General features: G+C 46.6%; 2 protein-coding genes across 2 annotated transcripts; one reads left to right on the plus strand and one right to left on the minus strand.

Moving 5' to 3' along the window:
* The first annotated feature begins 10,136 nt into the window (after positions 1-10,136).
* LOC124862456 lies at positions 10,137-16,196 on the plus strand. The gene is made up of 10 exons (XM_047356374.1): positions 10,137-10,437; positions 10,767-11,235; positions 11,325-11,463; positions 11,555-11,626; positions 11,744-11,966; positions 14,093-14,267; positions 14,436-14,731; positions 14,868-15,040; positions 15,134-15,382; positions 15,477-16,196. Exons 2-10 carry the CDS (start codon positions 10,775-10,777, stop codon positions 16,071-16,073), a joined length of 2,385 nt encoding a protein of 794 aa, XP_047212330.1. The 5' UTR covers positions 10,137-10,437; positions 10,767-10,774; the 3' UTR covers positions 16,074-16,196.
* Positions 16,197-18,251: 2,055 nt separating this feature from the next.
* Positions 18,252-22,377, minus strand: LOC124863432. The gene is made up of 10 exons (XM_047357801.1): positions 22,070-22,377; positions 21,840-21,984; positions 20,815-21,122; positions 20,467-20,674; positions 20,241-20,357; positions 20,001-20,137; positions 19,725-19,922; positions 19,134-19,363; positions 18,832-19,050; positions 18,252-18,723 (listed from the first exon to the last, which is right to left on the minus strand). Exons 1-10 carry the CDS (start codon positions 22,306-22,308, stop codon positions 18,326-18,328), a joined length of 2,199 nt encoding a protein of 732 aa, XP_047213757.1. The 5' UTR covers positions 22,309-22,377; the 3' UTR covers positions 18,252-18,325.
* Between the last annotated feature and the right edge of the window lie 291 nt (positions 22,378-22,668).

Here is a 22,668-nt window from a genome sequence, read left to right on the forward strand (position 1 = left end):
CCACAAGTCATGTTGCCAAGCTGTTTTATACACCATATATGGTGCATAAAACAGCTTGGCAACATTTTTTCAAAATGGCCGACCGACAGAGAGAGAGAGTGCTGAGAATGTCCACAGCAGCTGGCAAAACCTCCAGGATGCATGGTACCGTTGAAAAGGTTATATTAAAAGGAACATTTTAAGCTTTAATGCATGTTTCTGGGACCCTGCTAGCCAGAACTGAAGCTGGAGAAATGTTTAATTGTCCCCCTGTACGACCAGGAGCCTGTGGCAAATGTTCCACAAGTCATGTTGCCAAGCTGTTTTATACACCATATATGGTGCATAAAACAGCTTGGCAACATTTTTCAAAATGGCTGACCAACAGAGAGAGTGTTGAGAATGTCCACAGCAGCTGGCACCCAGGTACCCAGGTTTCATGCACAGGGCCCTGGGTAAACTTGGGCCACTTGCCTGCCCAATTTCACCAAAATCACAACTGGTGGTCCCCACGCAAGGGGTGGTCCGGCCAAGTGTACCCAGGTTTCAGGCACTGGGCCCTGGGTAAACTTGGGCCACTTGCCTGCCAATTTCAACCAAAATCACAACTGGTGGTCCCCCAAGGGGTGGAGGTCCGGCCAAGTGTACCCAGGTTTCAGGCACTGGGCCCTGGGTAAACTCGGGCCACTTGCCTGACACCTTCCATAATGTATGGCAAATGTTCCACAAGTCATGTTGGCAATCCGTTTTATACACCATATATGGTGCATAAAACAGCTTGGCAACATTTTTCAAAATGGCCGACCGACAGAGAGAGAGAGTGTTGAGAATGTCCACAGCAGCTGGCAAAACCTCCAGGATGCATGGTACCGTTGAAAAGGTTATATTAAAAGGAACATTTTAAGCTTTAATGCATGTTTCTGGAACCCTGCTAGCCGGAACTGAAGCTGGAGAAATGTTTAATTGTCCCCCTGTACGACCAGGAGCCTGTGGCAAATGTTCCACAAGTCATGTTGGCAATCCGTTTTTTACACCATATATGGTGCATAAAACAGCTTGGCAACATTTTTTCAAAATGGCCGACCGACAGAGAGAGTGTTGAGAATGTCCACAGCAGCTGGCACCCAGGTACCCAGGTTTCATGCACAGGGCCCTGGGTAAACTTGGGCCACTTGCCTGCCCAATTTCACCAAAATCACAACTGGTGGTCCCCACGCAAGGGGTGGTCCGGCCAAGTGTACCCAGGTTTCAGGCACTGGGCCCTGGGTAAACTTGGGCCACTTGCCTGACACCTTCCATAATGTATGGCAAATGTTCCACAAGTCATGTTGCCAAGCTGTTTTATACACCATATATGGTGCATAAAACAGCTTGGCAACATTTTTTCAAAATGGCCGACCGACAGAGAGAGAGAGTGCTGAGAATGTCCACAGCAGCTGGCAAAACCTCCAGGATGCATGGTACCGTTGAAAAGGTTATATTAAAAGGAACATTTTAAGCTTTAATGCATGTTTCTGGAACCCTGCTAGCCAGAACTGAAGCTGGAGAAATGTTTAATTGTCCCCCTGTACGACCAGGAGCCTGTGGCAAATGTTCCACAAGTCATGTTGCCAAGCTGTTTTATACACCATATATGGTGCATAAAACAGCTTGGCAACATTTTTTCAAAATGGCCGACCGACAGAGAGAGTGTTGAGAATGTCCACAGCAGCTGGCACCCAGGTACCCAGGTTTCATGCACAGGGCCCTGGGTAAACTTGGGCCACTTGCCTGCCCAATTTCACCAAAATCACAACTGGTGGTCCCCACGCAAGGGGTGGTCCGGCCAAGTGTACCCAGGTTTCAGGCACTGGGCCCTGGGTAAACTTGGGCCACTTGCCTGCCCAATTTCAACCAAAATCACAACTGGTGGTCCCCAAGGGGTGGAGGTCCGGCCAAGTGTACCCAGGTTTCAGGCACTGGGCCCTGGGTAAACTTGGGCCACTTGCCTGACACCTTCCATAATGTATGGCAAATGTTCCACAAGTCATGTTGCCAAGCTGTTTTATACACCATATATGGTGCATAAAACAGCTTGGCAACATTTTTTCAAAATGGCCGACCGACAGAGAGAGAGAGTGCTGAGAATGTCCACAGCAGCTGGCAAAACCTCCAGGATGCATGGTACCGTTGAAAAGGTTATATTAAAAGGAACATTTTAAGCTTTAATGCATGTTTCTGGAACCCTGCTAGCCAGAACTGAAGCTGGAGAAATGTTTAATTGTCCCCCTGTACGACCAGGAGCCTGTGGCAAATGTTCCACAAGTCATGTTGCCAAGCTGTTTTATACACCATATATGGTGCATAAAACAGCTTGGCAACATTTTTCAAAATGGCCGACCGACAGAGAGAGTGTTGAGAATGTCCACAGCAGCTGGCACCCAGGTACCCAGGTTTCATGCACAGGGCCCTGGGTAAACTTGGGCCACTTGCCTGCCCAATTTCACCAAAATCACAACTGGTGGTCCCCACGCAAGGGGTGGTCCGGCCAAGTGTACCCAGGTTTCAGGCACTGGGCCCTGGGTAAACTTGGGCCACTTGCCTGACACCTTCCATAATGTATGGCAAATGTTCCACAAGTCATGTTGCCAAGCTGTTTTATACACCATATATGGTGCATAAAACAGCTTGGCAACATTTTTTCAAAATGGCCGACCGACAGAGAGAGAGAGTGCTGAGAATGTCCACAGCAGCTGGCAAAACCTCCAGGATGCATGGTACCGTTGAAAAGGTTATATTAAAAGGAACATTTTAAGCTTTAATGCATGTTTCTGGAACCCTGCTAGCCAGAACTGAAGCTGGAGAAATGTTTAATTGTCCCCCTGTACGACCAGGAGCCTGTGGCAAATGTTCCACAAGTCATGTTGCCAAGCTGTTTTATACACCATATATGGTGCATAAAACAGCTTGGCAACATTTTTTCAAAATGGCCGACCGACAGAGAGAGTGTTGAGAATGTCCACAGCAGCTGGCACCCAGGTACCCAGGTTTCAGGCACAGGGCCCTGGGTAAACTTGGGCCACTTGCCTGCCCAATTTCAACCAAAATCACAACTGGTGGTCCCCACGCAAGGGGTGGTCCGGCCAAGTGTACCCAGGTTTCAGGCACTGGGCCCTGGGTAAACTCGGGCCACTTGCCTGCCCAATTTAACCAAAATCACAACTGGTGGTCCCCACGCAAGGGGTGGTCCGGCCAAGTGTACCCAGGTTTCAGGCACTGGGCCCTGGGTAAACTTGGGCCACTTGCCTGCACAATTTCAACCAAAATCACAACTGGTGGTCCCCACGCAAGGGGTGGTCCGGCCAAGTGTACCCAGGTTTCAGGCACTGGGCCCTGGGTAAACTCGGGCCACTTGCCTGCCCAATTTAACCAAAATCACAACTGGTGGTCCCCAAGGGGTGGTCTGGCCAAGTGTACCCAGGTTTCAGGCACTGGGCCCTGGGTAAACTTGGGCCACTTGCCTGCCAAATTTCAACCAAAATCACAACTGGTGGTCCCCACGCAAGGGGTGGTCCGGCCAAGTGTACCCAGGTTTCAGGCACTGGGCCCTGGGTAAACTTGGGCCACTTGCCTGCCAATTTCAACCAAAATCACAACTGGTGGTCCCCACGCAAGGGGTGGAGGTCCGGCCAAGTGTACCCAGGTTTCAGGCACTGGGCCCTGGGTAAACTTGGGCCACTTGCCTGACACCTTCCATAATGTATGGCAAATGTTCCACAAGTCATGTTGCCAAGCTGTTTTATACACCATATATGGTGCATAAAACAGCTTGGCAACATTTTTTCAAAATGGCCGACCGACAGAGAGAGAGAGTGCTGAGAATGTCCACAGCAGCTGGCAAAACCTCCAGGATGCATGGTACCGTTGAAAAGGTTATATTAAAAGGAACATTTTAAGCTTTAATGCATGTTTCTGGAACCCTGCTAGCCAGAACTGAAGCTGGAGAAATGTTTAATTGTCCCCCTGTACGACCAGGAGCCTGTGGCAAATGTTCCACAAGTCATGTTGCCAAGCTGTTTTATACACCATATATGGTGCATAAAACAGCTTGGCAACATTTTTTCAAAATGGCCGACCGACAGAGAGAGTGTTGAGAATGTCCACAGCAGCTGGCACCCAGGTACCCAGGTTTCATGCACAGGGCCCTGGGTAAACTTGGGCCACTTGCCTGCCCAATTTCACCAAAATCACAACTGGTGGTCCCCACGCAAGGGGTGGTCCGGCCAAGTGTACCCAGGTTTCAGGCACTGGGCCCTGGGTAAACTTGGGCCACTTGCCTGGCCAATTTCAACCAAAATCACAACTGGTGGTCCCCAAGGGGTGGAGGTCCGGCCAAGTGTACCCAGGTTTCAGGCACTGGGCCCTGGGTAAACTTGGGCCACTTGCCTGACACCTTCCATAATGTATGGCAAATGTTCCACAAGTCATGTTGCCAAGCTGTTTTATACACCATATATGGTGCATAAAACAGCTTGGCAACATTTTTTCAAAATGGCCGACCGACAGAGAGAGAGAGTGCTGAGAATGTCCACAGCAGCTGGCAAAACCTCCAGGATGCATGGTACCGTTGAAAAGGTTATATTAAAAGGAACATTTTAAGCTTTAATGCATGTTTCTGGAACCCTGCTAGCAGGAACTGAAGCTGGAGAAATGTTTAATTGTCCCCCTGTACGACCAGGAGCCTGTGGCAAATGTTCCACAAGTCATGTTGCCAAGCTGTTTTATACACCATATATGGTGCATAAAACAGCTTGGCAACATTTTTTCAAAATGGCCGACCGACAGAGAGAGAGAGTGCTGAGAATGTCCACAGCAGCTGGCAAAACCTCCAGGATGCATGGTACCGTTGAAAAGGTTATATTAAAAGGAACATTTTAAGCTTTAATGCATGTTTCTGGAACCCTGCTAGCAGGAACTGAAGCTGGAGAAATGTTTAATTGTCCCCCTGTACGACCAGGAGCCTGTGGCAAATGTTCCACAAGTCATGTTGCCAAGCTGTTTTATACACCATATATGGTGCATAAAACAGCTTGGCAACATTTTTTCAAAATGGCCGACCGACAGAGAGAGAGAGTGCTGAGAATGTCCACAGCAGCTGGCAAAACCTCCAGGATGCATGGTACCGTTGAAAAGGTTATATTAAAAGGAACATTTTAAGCTTTAATGCATGTTTCTGGAACCCTGCTAGCAGGAACTGAAGCTGGAGAAATGTTTAATTGTCCCCCTGTACGACCAGGAGCCTGTGGCAAATGTTCCACAAGTCATGTTGCCAAGCTGTTTTATACACCATATATGGTGCATAAAACAGCTTGGCAACATTTTTTCAAAATGGCCGACTGACAGAGAGAGTGTTGAGAATGTCCACAGCAGCTGGCACCCAGGTACCCAGGTTTCATGCACAGGGCCCTGGGTAAACTTGGGCCACTTGCCTGCCCAATTTCACCAAAATCACAACTGGTGGTCCCCACGCAAGGGGTGGTCCGGCCAAGTGTACCCAGGTTTCAGGCACTGGGCCCTGGGTAAACTTGGGCCACTTGCCTGACACCTTCCATAATGTATGGCAAATGTTCCACAAGTCATGTTGCCAAGCTGTTTTATACACCATATATGGTGCATAAAACAGCTTGGCAACATTTTTTCAAAATGGCCGACCGACAGAGAGAGAGAGTGCTGAGAATGTCCACAGCAGCTGGCAAAACCTCCAGGATGCATGGTACCGTTGAAAAGGTTATATTAAAAGGAACATTTTAAGCTTTAATGCATGTTTCTGGAACCCTGCTAGCCAGAACTGAAGCTGGAGAAATGTTTAATTGTCCCCCTGTACGACCAGGAGCCTGTGGCAAATGTTCCACAAGTCATGTTGCCAAGCTGTTTTATACACCATATATGGTGCATAAAACAGCTTGGCAACATTTTTTCAAAATGGCCGACCGACAGAGAGAGTGTTGAGAATGTCCACAGCAGCTGGCACCCAGGTACCCAGGTTTCATGCACAGGGCCCTGGGTAAACTTGGGCCACTTGCCTGCCCAATTTCACCAAAATCACAACTGGTGGTCCCCACGCAAGGGGTGGTCCGGCCAAGTGTACCCAGGTTTCAGGCACTGGGCCCTGGGTAAACTTGGGCCACTTGCCTGACACCTTCCATAATGTATGGCAAATGTTCCACAAGTCATGTTGCCAAGCTGTTTTATACACCATATATGGTGCATAAAACAGCTTGGCAACATTTTTTCAAAATGGCCGACCGACAGAGAGAGAGAGTGCTGAGAATGTCCACAGCAGCTGGCAAAACCTCCAGGATGCATGGTACCGTTGAAAAGGTTATATTAAAAGGAACATTTTAAGCTTTAATGCATGTTTCTGGAACCCTGCTAGCAGGAACTGAAGCTGGAGAAATGTTTAATTGTCCCCCTGTACGACCAGGAGCCTGTGGCAAATGTTCCACAAGTCATGTTGCCAAGCTGTTTTATACACCATATATGGTGCATAAAACAGCTTGGCAACATTTTTTCAAAATGGCCGACCGACAGAGAGAGAGAGTGCTGAGAATGGCACTATTGGGCTGATTTTCACAAATGTGTCTCGGGGGTTCATACAGAGCGTGAAAACGTCGATCCGGTGTCGCTCGGACGTTTCTGCTGGAAACGGCGAGGGTGAATTTTGGTCCGCTCAGCACCTTTGACACCTCGTAACTCCACAACGCTTTGCCCGATCTGGACCAAATTCACAGCTCAGCATCCCATTTAAAGCCTCTACCAGTGTGTGAAAGCACAGATGCCTAGCACCTTCCACTAGATGTCCCCTGTATCCACCTTGTGCAAGGCCCAAACGAACCTGCGGACCGTTTTAGGCTTTTCGCGGGAGAATGCAGTAGTGTAGGAAGACATGGATGGTCCCGTTTTGTTCGTCAGATGCTGCCCTTTCCAACGGTACCAAGCATGTGCAGAACAAACACTCCTATGCGAAGCTAGGGGCCCAAACACACTGCGTGAGCGTGTCCCTGGCTGATAAGGCCCAAACGAACCTGCGGACCGTTTTAGGCTTTTCGCGGGAGAATGCAGTGGTGTAGGAAGACATGGATGGTCCCGTTTTGTTCGTGAGATGCTGCCCTTTCCAACGGTACCAAGCATGTGCAGAACAAACACTCCTATGCGAAGCTAGGGGCCCAAACACACTGCGTGAGCGTGTCCCTGGCTGATAAGGCCAAAACGAACCTGCGGACCGTTTTAGGCTTTTCGCAGGAGAATGCAGTGGTGTAGGAAGACATGGATGGTCCCGTTTTGTTCGTCAGAATCTGCCCTTTCCAACGGTACCAAGCATGTGCAGAACAAACACTCCTATGCGAAGCTAGGGGCCCAAACACACTGCGTGAGCGTGTCCCTGGCTGATAAGGCCCAAACGAACCTGCGGACCGTTTTAGGCTTTTCGCGGGAGAATGCAGTGGTGTAGAAGACATGGATGGTCCCGTTTTGTTCGTGAGATGCTGCCCTTTCCAACGGTATACCCAAGCATGTGCAGAACAAACACTCCTATGCGAAGCTAGGGGCCCAAACACACTGCGTGACGCGTGTCCCTGGCTGATAAGGCCCAAAACGGAACCTTGAGGACCGTTTTAGGCTTTTCGGCAGGAGAATGCAGTGGTGTAGGAAGACATGGATGGTCCCGTTTTGTTTCGTCAGATCTGCCCTTTCCAACTGTACCAAGCTGGAAACGGTACCAAGCATGTGCAGAACAAACACTCCTATGCGAAGCTAGGGGCCCAAACACACTGCGTGAGCAATAAGGCACACATTTCAAACTCGCGTCCCCCGGCCCCCGAAGTGGCTAGAGACACCAAAATGACAGAATGCGTCACCTATGCGGCCGAGAACATGTGTGTAAAATTTGGTGGCCGTGCGTTAAAGCTTCCAGCACCCCCTCCTCCCATCCACCTGTGAGCAGTCCTCTGTTGCTCTCTGAACCTGAGAGGACTATCCGGGGTTTGTGGATTTGACCACCGTTGGCCTATTGGGCTGATTTTCACAAATGTGTCTCGGGGGTTCGTACAGAGCGTGAAAACGTCGATCCGGTGTCGCTCGGACGTTTCTGCTGGAAACGGCGAGGGTGAATTTTGGTCCGCTCAGCACCTTTGACACCTCGTAACTCCACAACGCTTTGCCCGATCTGGACCAAATTCACAGCTCAGCATCCCATTTAAAGCCTCTACCAGTGTGTGAAAGCACAGATGCCTAGCACCTTCCACTAGATGTCCCCTGTATCCACCTTGTGCAAGGCCCAAACGAACCTGCGGACCGTTTTAGGCTTTTCGCAGGAGAATGCAGTGGTGTAGGAAGACATGGATGGTCCCGTTTTGTTCGTCAGATGCTGCCCTTTCCAACGGTACCAAGCATGTGCAGAACAAACACTCCTATGCGAAGCTAGGGGCCCAAACACACTGCGTGAGCGTGTCCCTGGCTGATAAGGCCCAAACGAACCTGCGGACCGTTTTAGGCTTTTCGCAGGAGAATGCAGTGGTGTAGGAAGACATGGATGGTCCCGTTTTGTTCGTGAGATGCTGCCCTTTCCAACGGTACCAAGCATGTGCAGAACAAACACTCCTATGCGAAGCTAGGGGCCCAAACACACTGCGTGAGCGTGTCCCTGGCTGATAAGGCCAAAACGAACCTGCGGACCGTTTTAGGCTTTTCGCAGGAGAATGCAGTGGTGTAGGAAGACATGGATGGTCCCGTTTTGTTCGTCAGAATCTGCCCTTTCCAACGGTACCAAGCATGTGCAGAACAAACACTCCTATGCGAAGCTAGGGGCCCAAACACACTGCGTGAGCAATAAGGCACACATTTCAAACTCGCGTCCCCCGGCCCCCGAAGTGGCTAGAGACACCAAAATGACAGAATGCGTCACCTATGCGGCCGAGAACATGTGTGTAAAATTTGGTGGCCGTGCGTTAAAGCTTCCAGCACCCCCTCCTCCCATCCACCTGTGAGCAGTCCTCTGTTGCTCTCTGAACCTGAGAGGACTATCTGGGGTTTGTGGATTTGACCACCGTTGGCCTATTGGGCTGATTTTCACAAATGTGTCTCGGGGGTTCGTACAGAGCGTGAAAACGTCGATCCGGTGTCGCTCGGACGTTTCTGCTGGAAACGGCGAGGGTGAATTTTGGTCCGCTCAGCACCTTTGACACCTCGTAACTCCACAACGCTTTGCCCGATCTGGACCAAATTCACAGCTCAGCATCCCATTTAAAGCCTCTACCAGTGTGTGAAAGCACAGATGCCTAGCACCTTCTACTAGCTATTTCCTTTCAGGTGCGTCATACGCGACTAAGGTCAAGAGACTTTCGATCAGAACAAGTAGAAGATGCGCAGTGTGCAATTGAAGTGGAGAAAATGCTACAGGTCATAAAACAAGAGCTGAAAAGACACCCATTTGGTAAAGCGACACCGTTTTGCCCACTGCATCTAGCGCTGCTCACATAATTATTAAGTAAGTGATCCACCATAAATCAGTCACATTTAACCACACTTTAAGGTTTTTAAAGCTTTCAAAAGCCTATACCTATGGTTCTGAGCTTTTTCATGGAGGTTTATTAGGCAATCAGCTGATCTGGTTTCTATTAATGCAATCTGATCTGCTTATGCCTTTTTTCCCAGTCCCCCTTAAACGCAACGCATCTAGCGCTGCTCACATAATTATTAAGTAAGTGATCCACCATAAATCAGTCACATTTAACCACACTTTAAGGTTTTTAAAGCTTTCAAAAGCCTATACCTATGGTTCTGAGCTTTTTCATGGAGGTTTATTAGGCAATCAGCTGATCTGGTTTCTATTAATGCAATCTGATCTGCTTATGCCTTTTTTCCCAGTCCCCCTTAAACGCAACGCATCTAGCGCTGCTCACATAATTATTAAGTAAGTGATCCACCATAAATCAGGCACATTTAACCACACTTTAAGGTTTTTAAAGCTTTCAAAAGCCTATACCTATGGTTCTGAGCTTTTTCATGGAGGTTTATTAGGCAATCAGCTGAGCTGTAATGCATACTTCTCAGTACACATTTAACAGCTGCTGCTTCCACGTAGAGCTGCGCATGTAGTTAACAGCTCATTGATCCACCATAAATCACGCACATTTAACCACACTTTAACCATTTGAAGCTTTTAAAAGCCTGCCGTTATTTTCCTGATCCGTTTCATGGAGTTTTTTTCTTTAATTCAACGGGATCTACTTTCTGCACAAAGTACGCCTCAATGTTCGCGGAGATCGCTGGGGGCGGGGCTTGTATTTTCCGAAAACAAGAGCAGCCGGCGCCATCTTAGAGAGCATTATCACGGTGACTAAGCAAGCAGGTTTGCCCCAAAGAAGAGCAGATTTCGAACGAGCTTTTAAAACAACACGTTTGCTATTGTTTCCAGTGGCTGTAAGTACACACCAAGTTGCTGTTTTTCAGTTGTTGTTTTTGCTTAAAATCGCCGAAGTGCTGCGAGCGAATGAATGGCTACACACTGACTGTTGTTTAAAAGTTGTAATTGTTAAAAAATGCTTTGTGACTCACGTACACTGTCCCGGTTTTGTTTTCTATTTTTTCCCGTTTAAAACGTGTCTGAGCAGCGACAAAGTGCTGCGAATGAATGGCTACACACTGACTGTTGTTTAAAAGTTGTAATTGTTAAAAAAATGCTTTGTGACTCACGTACACTGTCCCCGTTTTATTTATTGATTTATTGATTTATTGATTTTCCACCCCAGTTTAGACCATGTCTGACAAGAGGGAGGTTAGGTGCCCGATGTGTAATTGCGCATACTTGAACGTTGCCCGGCACCTGAAGGCGGCTCACAGATGTGTCAATTTAAAAGAGAGGTCCATCTTGGTGAAGTGGGCAACGGGACATGTCAATATTCGTTCCTGCCCGTGTCCTGTGCAGGGCTGTAAGTACAGCCCTGGTCACCACCTGGATAGACACATTAAAAACACACACAGTGAGCTGTCTCAGACCCACAAAGAGGAGATGCTGGCCCGTGCCAGGACGGTCCAGGCAAGGCTCCTGCTGGGGGAGCTGCGCGCGTCAATGAGCACTCCAGCCATGGTCTCAGACTTTGACAAGAGGGAGCTGGAAGACCTGTACGCGCCGGCTGGCCAGGTGGCGGTGCAGCAGCAGCCTAGTTCCACTCCAGACCCGGTGTGCTGCAGTGCTCCCTGCGCAGAACATTTGAAAAGGTCATCAATTAATTATCATTATTAATTCATCTTCAAGAGAGGAAATAATAGAGAAATGCAGCTTAAAGTGATTGTGATTTTCATATCAGCTACAAATCTGAGCTGGACACCATGGCGAAGATCAGGGTGGACCTGGAGTCTAGGTTGGAGCAGCAGCAGCAGACGATAACCACTTTAAAAAGATTGGTGGCCAGTCTTAGGAGGCAGCACGCTCCCACTGCTCAAAAGGTAGGCTTTGCTTGTTATTTGTGGGGGGCTTTTCTGAGTCGGGGGTGAAGGGTCATGTAACTGACGTAGTATGTGTGTTTGTGTGTGACAGGTTAAGAGAAACAGGACTGAGGCGGCATCCACCAGCGGCCAATTGGAGCCGCATTCCGGTGCAGAATCACAGGTGAGAAGGTCATCTGTCAGGCACTGGTTTCTGGAGAGGTGGACCATTCTGTGAGTGGATGAGAGATCCACAGTGAATGCATTTGAAAGTAAATCTCTCACTCACTCTTTCTCCCAGGTCACTGAAGAGCAGGAGACCACCACCTCAGCTGCACCATCCAACCTCCCCACCCCGAAGGAGGTGATCCAGATCCCTGGAGCGAGAGAGCAGATTGTGTTGCCAACTCATGCGATAGGAGCAGAGGAGGAAAAAGAGACTGCGGGCCCAGCATCCTTCTCTTGGTCAGCTGGAACAGGAAAGGGCAACTTGATGAGGCGCATAATCCTTCCAGAATCTATGGGTGAGTCCCCCCTAGACACACACACGCACACACACGCACACACACGCACACACACACACACACACACACACACACACGCACACACACACACACGCACACACACACACACACACACACACACACACCACAGACCTTTCAGTCAGTACCTTGTAGTCTCTTAGAAAGGCTGCAATATGCTGTAGGGATCAGGGGAACAGCGCTAGGCTGGTTTAAATCTTATCTGTCTGACAGATTCCAGTTTGTTCATGTAAGTGACAAATCATCTTTAAACTCCAGGGTTAATTGTGTAGTGCCACAGGGCTCAGTACTTTGGCCAATTCTCTGTCATTTAAATCCCATATTAAACAGGTTTCTAGGATTTTCATTCTTTCACCTCCAGAACATTGCCAGAATTAGAAATATCCTATCTAGGAGTGACACAGAAAAACTAGTCCATGCATTTGTTACTTCAAGGCTGGACTATTGTAATTCTTTACTATCAGGATGTCCACAAAATGCAGTGAAAAGCCTTCAGCTGATTCAAAATGCTGCAGCAAGAGTTCTGATGAAAATTAAAAAGAGAGATCATATTTCTCCTATTTTAGCTTCCCTTCATTGGCTCCCTGTTAAATCCAGAATAGAATTTAAAATTCTCCTCCTCACATATAAAGCCCTTAATGATCTAGCTCCATCATACATCAGAGATCTGATTGGTCCATATGTTCCTAACAGAGCACTTTGTTCTCAGACTGCAGGTTTACTGGTGGTTCCTAGAGTCTCTAGAAGTAGAATGGGAGGCAGATCCTTTAGTTATCAGACTCCTCTCCTGTGTAACCAGCTCCCAGTTTTAGTCCGTGAGGCAGACACCCTGTCTACTTTTAAGGCTAGGCTTAAAACTTTCCTTTTTGATAAAGCTTATAGTTAGAGTGGCTTAGTTTATCCTGAGCTATCTTCCTTATTTTTTCCCTCCGTCTTCTTCCCTCCCTGTTGGTTAGAGTAAGGGGGAGTCAGGTTGAGCCTAAACCGGCTCAGTTATGGTTGAGGTGCAAACACACCCTCCATTTCTGCTACCTGTATGACCCCTTCTCTTTTCCAATGGTTATAATCAGTCTGACAGAGGGAGGTATCCCAATCGTTGTGGTTTTTAGTATAACAATGAGCATCGGTGGGACCCTTTGTGGGGTTCCTTGAGACGACGTTGTTGTAAATAACTTGCTTAACTAAATAATCTGAACTGAAACTATCTGTGTAATTATGCTGCTATAGGCTTAGGCTGCTGGAGGACATGATGACCACTTTCACCCTCTTTGCTACATTCTCACACTACTCTCCAATTTCGCATTGTTTGCTGTTATTTCAGCTTTTAACCTGGTTCTCTCTTTTCTCTTCCTAGAAGCTACACCTGGCCTGACTCTGTGTCTCCCTGTGACACCTTTCTGGAGAGGGCAATTGTCCGAGCTTCTGCTGGCAACAACTTAATGCTCACCCTCTACCGATGATCCACATGGCCCTGTCTTTTAGTGTTTAACCCTTTCTCTCTCCTAGACATGGCTACTGACTGAGCTTCTACTGTGACTAACTCTATGTGCTCTCTTTCAGACTCTAACCTTGAAAACTTGCTCAGAGTTTATCTGTTCTTTCTTTCTAGGTGAAACGACTAAAGGAGCTACATCCATTAATATTGACTTTTCCTTCCCATAGAAAGTACTCCTGGATCAGTGCTTCTGTGTTCTTTTTGTGTCTCTGCTCTGTTCTCTCAAACCCCCAGTGGGTCGTGGCAGATGGCCGCTCACACTGAGCCTGGTTCTGCTGGAGGTTTCTTCCTGTTAAAAAAAAAAAAGAATGTTTTTCCTCTCCGCTGTCTCATCCAGGAGGAGTGAATGCTGCAAGTCACTGACTGGATGCAATCTGCTGTGTTTCCTTAGATAGAAAAAACTTTTTATCCAATTTGAATAAATAACTGAATCTGACTGCACTGTTCAATGATTAGGATTAACTGGAATGTATGAACCCTACTGTTGTGTGTGAAGTGCCTTGAGACGACATGTGTTGTGAATTGGCGCTATATCAATAAAACTGAATTGATTTGTATCGAATAGACGGCTTATGCTACATATAAACTTTCTCTCCCACCCCTGTCATTTCAGAGTTATACCTGAAGCGTTTTCGGGACTTCCACACCAGCACCCAGGCCACCCCGAAAATGATTGAGGCTGCTAAATCACGGGTGAGCCGCGTGAAGGCCTTCCTTCACTACATGTCGCAGGGCCAACACAAAATCAGCGACTGGACCTTCCTCCACAATGTGGAAAGGATCAATAAGTAAGTCACTTTCTTTAAACATACCTGCTGTTTTTCTGCACATGCCTGCCTGCCTGCCTGCCTGCCTGCCTGCCTGCCTGCCTGCCTGCCTGCCTGCCTGCCTGCCTGCCTGCCTTCCACTGACTCCCCCTTTCCACCCTTTCTCCCCCCCCTCCTTCTACTCCACAGATGGGTGTCCGAGATGGGGCAGAGCGGGAAGGAAATTACCACTTTGCGCTTTTACATTCACCACGCATTTCAATTCATGGAGTACATGGTGAATTGCCGCCCCCAGCAATGCCGCCTGACCCGGGATCAGACGAAGGAGATCCTTCTGTATTTGGAAAAGGCCCGCAAGGACACCGGCAGGCCTATCATGGTACACCAGAGCAGAGTGAAGCGGGCAAAAATGGCCAGGATCCCCGAATTAGCCACCATCCTCAAGTGCCTCCAGATGGCTCCTGAGAGGGTGGAGAAGCTGCTGGGTAGGTTATTCACTTGATTTTTTTTTTTTTTTCTTCTCACATTTTCTCACCTACCTACCTACCTACCTGCATGCATGCATGCATGTCCCCGTGTCATGGCTCTGTCTCACAAAGACCTCTCTCTGCTCTCCATCAGACGAGGTGGAGGTGGACATCTCCCGCACGGCTGCCCGCTACGTCCTCTACGGATACATGTGTGCGTACTGGGCGTGCATGACCGGCCACCGTCCCAGTGTTTTTACCAATATGAGGGAGTCCGACATAGCCACGGCCGAGCTGGAGGGATCTGAGGAGGGGGTCCAGATCCGTGTAAGTGAACTGTGCAGAGAGTGCGGTGCTTGTTTGCTGACACAGGGCGGACAGACACGCACCCTCTTAACACTTTTATCTCCACTCTGGCAGGTTGCAGAGCACAAGACCACGCTGCAGTTCGGGGAGGCCAGTCTGGTGCTGACAAGGGCAGAGTTCTCTTGGATTAAACGGCTGCATAGCGTCAAGGAGAGAGTGGACTCCAGTAATCCCTATGTGCTCTTCACGCTGGGTCAGCAGCCGTTTAAACACATAAATCGGTACCTGAGGCTGGCGTGGAAGAAGATGGACCTGAAAGGGGACATCAACTTTACGTTGATCAGGACCGCCCTGGCAGACTGCGTAAGTATGGCTGAGCTTTCTCTTCTTGCATACATTCTACGGTAATTACACACGTTGTGCTCATGGCTGATTTCCATCCGCTTTCCCTGTTCAGGCCAAAGCCAATCTGCCGGCTGCCACGCGGGCGCAGGTGAGCACGTCCATGTGCCACGACACCAGGACGGCTGACCGCTTCTACACCCAAAACCTCACCCTGAAACAGGGGCTCCAGCTTAGGCAAGTAATGACTGGCATGCTGCAGTCACCGGGGGCGAGGGGATCTACTCAGGACACACAGAGAGCCCCATCAAAAGGCAAAGCCCCAGCGAAAGGCAAAGCCCCAGCGAAAGGCAAAGCCCCAGCGAAAGGCAAAGCCCCATCAAAAGGCAAAGCCCCAGCAAAAGCAGGGGTCAAAGCATCGGCCGAGGAGAGGAGCAGCAGCGATGACTCTGAGTCGGAGGATGAGACGCCCGTCCCTTATCAGGAGTCTGGGGACTCCTCCTCCTCCTCCTCCTCCTCCTCTCTAGACTCTGCAGAGAAGGCCCAGAGACAGCTGAGTGTGAAGCGTTTGTCACCCAGCAAGAGGCAGCCGGCCTCTTACACGAGGAGCTCATCAATAACAGTGAAAATAAATCCGCTGAAGAGAGCAACAGTGAGGCTCCTGCGTTCAAAGCTGGCGTCTGATAGGGTCAAGCGGGCCCTCAAAATATAGTTTGTATTTAAGGTAGTGTAGTGTTTGTTTGGCATTGTTTGAGAATGTTTGGTTTTTTACTTGTTCTGTGTGCTGTTTTTAACCAGTTCTATTAAAATGTTGACATTGTTTTTTACTATTCAATTCCGACTTGTTTGTGTAGTACATTTAATACAACCTGAGGTAATGATAGGGAATTAAATGAAATTAATATGAGACCAAAGTAGAAGACCAAAATAAAATATACCAAATTATTACAACAATATTACAATGATGGTATCAGTACAAATAACACACCAAGATATGCTCAGTTTAAATTCAGATAAATTCCCAATTCTATGATCAATAAATACTTTATTATCAGCCTGTTTGTTCCAGCCTGTGTTGATGGCCATTGAAGACAGGTAAGTTTTCAGTGTGGAGTTAAACTGTGAGTTAGGTGCAGCATCCCTCTAGCTCTAGAGGCAGAGATCCAGGGCAGATGTAGAGTCCTGTCAAATCCTGTCACAAGAACATACATACTTGGCTGTGCACACGTGCTGATTCTTCACATTTCACAGCCAAATCGGATCCTAAAAGAGTCTAATCTGGCTGTCATGCATGACATAAGCTGATTTTACACAGTGCACAGCAGAATTTCATCCACAATCAGTGTCACTTTGCTGTCCTCAAGAACATAAGCTGATTTTACACAGTGCACAGCAGAATTTCATCCACAATCAGTGTCACTTTGCTGTCCTCAAGAACATAAGCTGATTTTACACAGTGCACAGCAGAATTTCATCCACAATCAGTGTCACTTTGCTGTCCTCAAGAACATAAGCTGATTTTACACAGTGCACAGCAGAATTTCATCCACAATCAGTGTCACTTTGCTGTCCTCAAGAACATAAGCTGATTTTACACAGTGCACAGAAGAATTAATGTTAATTACTTGACTCCTGGAATCTGGCCATGTCACACATATCTTGAGTGGGTGCCACCTTGTGGTGGACTGCACACTGCACACTCATCTGCACACTTGGATGAAAATGAATGGGGGTCTATGGCAAATATGTGAAAGAAGTGAGCTACACTCACCAAACCTGGGGGACACCTGGGGGGCCCCATGGGGAGTATACACACCAAGTTTGGTCTGTATGCCCTTTATAGTTTTGGAGTTATTTTGAGTGCCCGACATTCTCAGATGAATGGGAGTCTATGGCAGCTATATGAAGGAAGTGAGCTACACTCACCAAACTTCTTGGAGACCTGGGGCTGTCCGGGGGACGCATACACACCAAGTTTGGTGCATATGCCACCTTCCGTATGGGAGCTATTCAAAGTGCATAATCAGTTCCACAAGTGATGTTGCCAAGCTGTTTTATACACCATATATGGTGCATAAAACAGCTTGGCAACATTTTTTCAAAATGGCCGACCGACAGAGAGAGAGAGTGTTGAGAATGTCCACAGCAGCTGGCAAAACCTCCAGGATGCATGGTACCGTTGAAAAGGTTATGTTAAAAGGAACATTTTAAGCATTAATGCATGTTTCTGGGACCCTGCTATCCAGAACTGCAGCTGAGAGAAATGTTTAATTGTCCCCCTGTACGACCGGGAGCCTGTGGCAAATGTTCCACAAGTGATGTTGCCAAGCTGTTTTATACACCATATATGGTGCATAAAACAGCTTGGCAACATTTTTTCAAAATGGCCGACCGACAGACAGAGAGAGTGCTGAGAATGTCCACAGCAGCTGGCAAAACCTCCAGGATGCATGGTACCGTTGAAAAGGTTATATTAAAAGGAACATTTTAAGCTTTAATGCATGTTTCTGGGACCCTGCTAGCCAGAACTGCAGCTGGAGAAATGTTTAATTGTCCCCCTGTACGACCGGGAGCCTGTGGCAAATGTTCCACAAGTAATGTTGGCAATCCGTTTTATACACCATATATGGTGCATAAAACAGCTTGGCAACATTTTTTCAAAATGGCCGACCGACAGAGATAGAGAGTGCTGAGAATGTCCACAGCAGCTGGCAAAACCTCCAGGATGCATGGTACCGTTGAAAAGGTTATGTTAAAAGGAACATTTTAAGCATTAATGCATGTTTCTGGGACCCTGCTATCCAGAACTGCAGCTGAGAGAAGCAGGGTTTTAAAACACAAACTCTGGGAAACTGTTTCAAAATATTAAATGAAAGAAAAGTCACTGAGATAAGGTGAAATCACAAGCTCTTTATTGCCTGACACAATTGTATGTTACATTCAGCATAGTCAAAATACATTAATTCAGTCCTCCAGCCACTCTAAGTCATGTCCTTCTCCCCCATACGACTTTCTGTTGACACCATAATCAAACTTGACTTCCTCATCAATACAAATGTCTTTGATGGCCTCAAAAAGTATGATGTCCTTGGTACCATCAGGGAACTGCATCTGGCTATGAACAGGTTTTACATTTGCATTTTTTTTTGAATGATTAATTTTCCTCCCAACGGTCTCCTTGTCTGGGTGGCACTCGCAAGGGAAGGTTTTTGCATCAATGCACAAGTCTTTGAAAAAAAAGAGGTAGCACTTCTGTTCATCGATGGTTTTTTGAATCTCCTGCCCTTCTGCTGCTGTGATGATCCTTCCGTGGTAATCACAGAGGATGGAACCTTTCAAAAACGGTTTGGTGGCAACAACTCCTGTGGTAAAAATAAGATGATAAAAGGGTGCATGATTAGAATATAGTAAAAATGAGTTGACATCTGACTTTATGCTCTCTAGATCTTAAAACAGCGACGAGTGCATACCTTCGCCTTTGGTACCACCAAAGTCCTTGATGGTCAGACCTGACCAGTTTTGTTTTTCAATATTTTTCAAAATCTTTGCATCCCTCTCGACTGTTTTTCTTTTAGGCGGCTGCCATTTTGCCACGATGTCCTCCGGGGAGGGGTGATTGGCCTTCCATCCATCCTTGCTAATGTCTTGTCTCACCCTTTGGATGGTGGGACAATTCCTTGTGTACTTGGCTATCAAAATGAGAAAATACATTTTAGACACTTGGTCTTTTTAATGGAAGCAATTTAATCTTATAATAATAAATTATACTTACACAAAAGATGTTCTTCCCTTTTGGCATACTGGAGAGACCTCCACTTGTCATAGAAGACTCTGCCCTCAGAGAAACCAGCCTGAACTCTTTTCTTTTTCGAAGGTGGCTGGCCATCTAGATTAACTGGGAAGTAATTAAGAAATTTTGCCAGGTTTCCTTTGTTATCATCTTCATCTCTCGGTCTCTTCTCTGCCCGGGAACTCATTTCAGTGCCAGAATCTTCAGAAGAACTGCAAGCAAACAATATGAAACACTGAATAACAGATGCACAAACACTTATGAGACTGTGGGATGTAAAAAAGCTATATGTTTACAAACTTCAATTTAAATTCAAAATGTAAATATGCCACAGTTATTAAAATGACAAACTTGACAAATTTGACAAACAGACAGACAGAGAGACAGACAGACAGACAGACAGACAGACAGACAGACAGACAGACAGACAGACAGACAGACAGACAGACAGACAGACAGACAGACACACACACACACACACACACACACACCCACACCCCTACACACACACACACACACACACACACACACACACACACACACACGACATGTTCTCCAGATCCTGGTACATACTTGTCAAAGCCACCGATTAGGTTGCTGGCCAAAACTGCTTCTTCGAGGGTACTCGTCCTGTACTTTCCCTCTGCTACTACATTGCTGTGTGCCAAGTAGTGTGCCACTGTGGTCTTCTGCTCCTCTGTACAGATTTGGCCTGCTAGGGTTTCCGCCACACTCCGGATCTCCTGGGTGTTCACATTTGGTAATTTGTAGCTGTAGTGAAACAGAAAAAGTCATGAATCTCCTGTTTCCTGGGATGTACAGTAAATGTGTATTTACAATCATACTGACTGTGCATGCAGACGGGATAGATCCTGGCTGGCACAGCTCACGGGTCCTCCATGTGAACCGATGAAAAACCGGTCCTCCTCCTCTCCGGATTCTTTCACATATTCAGGTCGAACGTAATGGTAGTATGCATCTAGCATCTGAGGAAATAATAACATGAAAGAAGTTAATTGTTACAGAATAAGTTATGGTGCTACTTGTTTGGGGGGGGGTAAAGTTATGTTAGTCTATATGAAAACTTACTGCTGCCTGCTCCGTGTTCAGGGCAAATGTGGCGATTTGCATGTTAGCTGTCTTATGCTGGCTAACACCAATGACAATTTTTCCATCATGGCTCGTCCTTTTCATCCACTCTGAAACCTGTGTGTCAGTGAAGGACAACGCACATTAATGGCAACATATCAGTTTGCTAATTCAACATGCTGTGCTGTGGTTTACCCAGACAAATCTCTTCAGGGAAAGTACTCACTGTAAATCCTTCTACCACTCCTGGTCTTTGATAATGTTTCAGGAGGATGATAGCTTCACAGTAGTAGCGGAACAACGTTTTCTCTTCTCTTGAGATTTGCTGTTGCTCCAGCAGTTTTGCCAAAATGCCAAGCATGTCCTTTTTGCATACCCGCATCACTTTATGGCACTCATGCAGACTGCGCTGACCCTCGACATAGCGGTCGTATCTAAGCAAACATAAAAGAACGTTAGTTTTTTTTTTTTTTTTCCCGTATCACGCAATCCCATCTGTCCTGCAAACTCAGAGGTCTGAGAAAAACTGAATAAGCCATTCAAACACGAAGTAGCAGACATGGTAACAACTGACCTGGTTTTACAAACAGCCTGGCTGTGCTGCTTGGAAACTGGTTTCCGTAGCGTCGAGAGCAGGTCGATGTAAGCTTGGCATTTTGGTAAGTGTATTGAAGCGGAATCTTTGAAGGACAGCTCAAGCTTTAAAAACTGGATAAAACGGATCATATTTTTTACATAATTTAAAATGGTCGCTGAAGTCATCTTTGCCCTCCGGAGGTTTTCGATGTAGTCTGTTGTTTCTGCCATCTTGGTGAGAAAGTCCAGGCTAACATCTTCTCCACTGGGCTGGATGTACCTCAGCATCCTGGAGACATTATCAACCTATAATGGAACATAAGAAGATGCATGAAAAGAAGATGAAGCTGCCTACATGCTGGCAACACTGACACATGGATACAACAATTTAATTATTTCGATCTGAAATTATCTTTGTGAAGCAAAACTGACACAGCCGTGGCCACTTCTTTTAATTTTTAATTATAGGTTTTACTTATAATGAGTGCATGTCTAAATGATATGAAATTATGTTAGCGTTGTGAGCAGCCTAAAGTGTGCTGGTCAGCCATCCTGCAAAAGTTGCAAATTGGTAAAACAGCCACTGAACAGGGGACACGAAGCAATATGAATAATGGACATTCAGCGGAGACTAATCCTGAGACAATCTTTGTGGTCACACCCTTTACAAGGAGTCCCCTCAAGCTGAAAACAAGCATTAAATCAACTTTTTATGTTTTTTTTTTTTTTTGGTTTGTTTTTTTTTTTTACACACACGTTTGTAGTTACTGTGGTGTTTTTTACACTGCATCACTAATTGCTAGCATGTTTAAAATGTTGAAAATACAGCAACTCATTGACTGAAACGGTGAATTTTTTGGGGTCCTTTCTGAATAAAAAACAATGTACTGAGTGTAGTATTCTAGAATCAGCTAAAACTGAAACAATGTAATTTTGGTTGTGTGTGTATCTGAGGGATAAAGCAAAAACAGTAGGCCTAGCCCACTTTGTGATACTAAAACATATTTGGTTAGTTCCTCATACCTCCTGTTGGCAGTTGCGGACATCCAGAGTTTCAAGCAAGTACTTCTTGAATCCTGCTATGAGAGGTGTCTCTGGTGGAAATCTTTCATACAGTCCCATACTCTGCATGTTCTGTCTCACGTCTGTGTTGCCTGCTGAGGTTGGTCTGAGAAAATACAAAGAGAAAGTGAGCACAAAAGATTTACAGGGTTATTCAGTCAAAAGTATATTTTGAGGTGAACTTCACTTACCTTTGCCAGGATGGGTCACTCGAATGTGCAGTGGAAACTTCAGGTGACTTTGGTTCTTCCTCAGAGGCTCTCTCCTCCTCTCTGGCTTGAGGAAGAGTTGCAGCCACACTGGATGTTGGCCTTTCTTCATCAGGCTCCAGGTCTTCTTTGCACGGTGCATTGGCCACAAAATAGCCTTGTCTCTGCAATTTATTCAGCAAAGTATGTCTTGAAGCCTTGTGGGGGAACTCTTTGCACATATCTCTGTAGTCCCAGTTTCTACATTCCAATGTCCATTTTTTAACTGAAGCTTTGGCCCTTTCCAACTCTTCCTTCCTCTCTTCGTCTGTGTTGTTTTTCATGCACACCCTTTTTAAATGTGAAGTAAGATTTTCTTCAGGTTTTTCACACAGCAGACAATGAACAATGCGTCGATCAGGATTTTCACTGTGAAAAAAGTAAAAAGAAAGGTTTAAACAGGGCTCCTGAGAAATATATCAGAAATACATTTCACACAGCACAGACATTCGAACAAAAAAGCATAGCAATAGGGTTTAGAGGTTTTCTTGCAAAAATAAACTCAATTGTCCAGCTTGTAAAATTAAAACATTCTAAATGTA

This window comes from Girardinichthys multiradiatus, chromosome X (genome assembly GCF_021462225.1).
Source record: "Girardinichthys multiradiatus isolate DD_20200921_A chromosome X, DD_fGirMul_XY1, whole genome shotgun sequence".
Taxonomy (NCBI): domain Eukaryota; kingdom Metazoa; phylum Chordata; class Actinopteri; order Cyprinodontiformes; family Goodeidae; genus Girardinichthys; species Girardinichthys multiradiatus.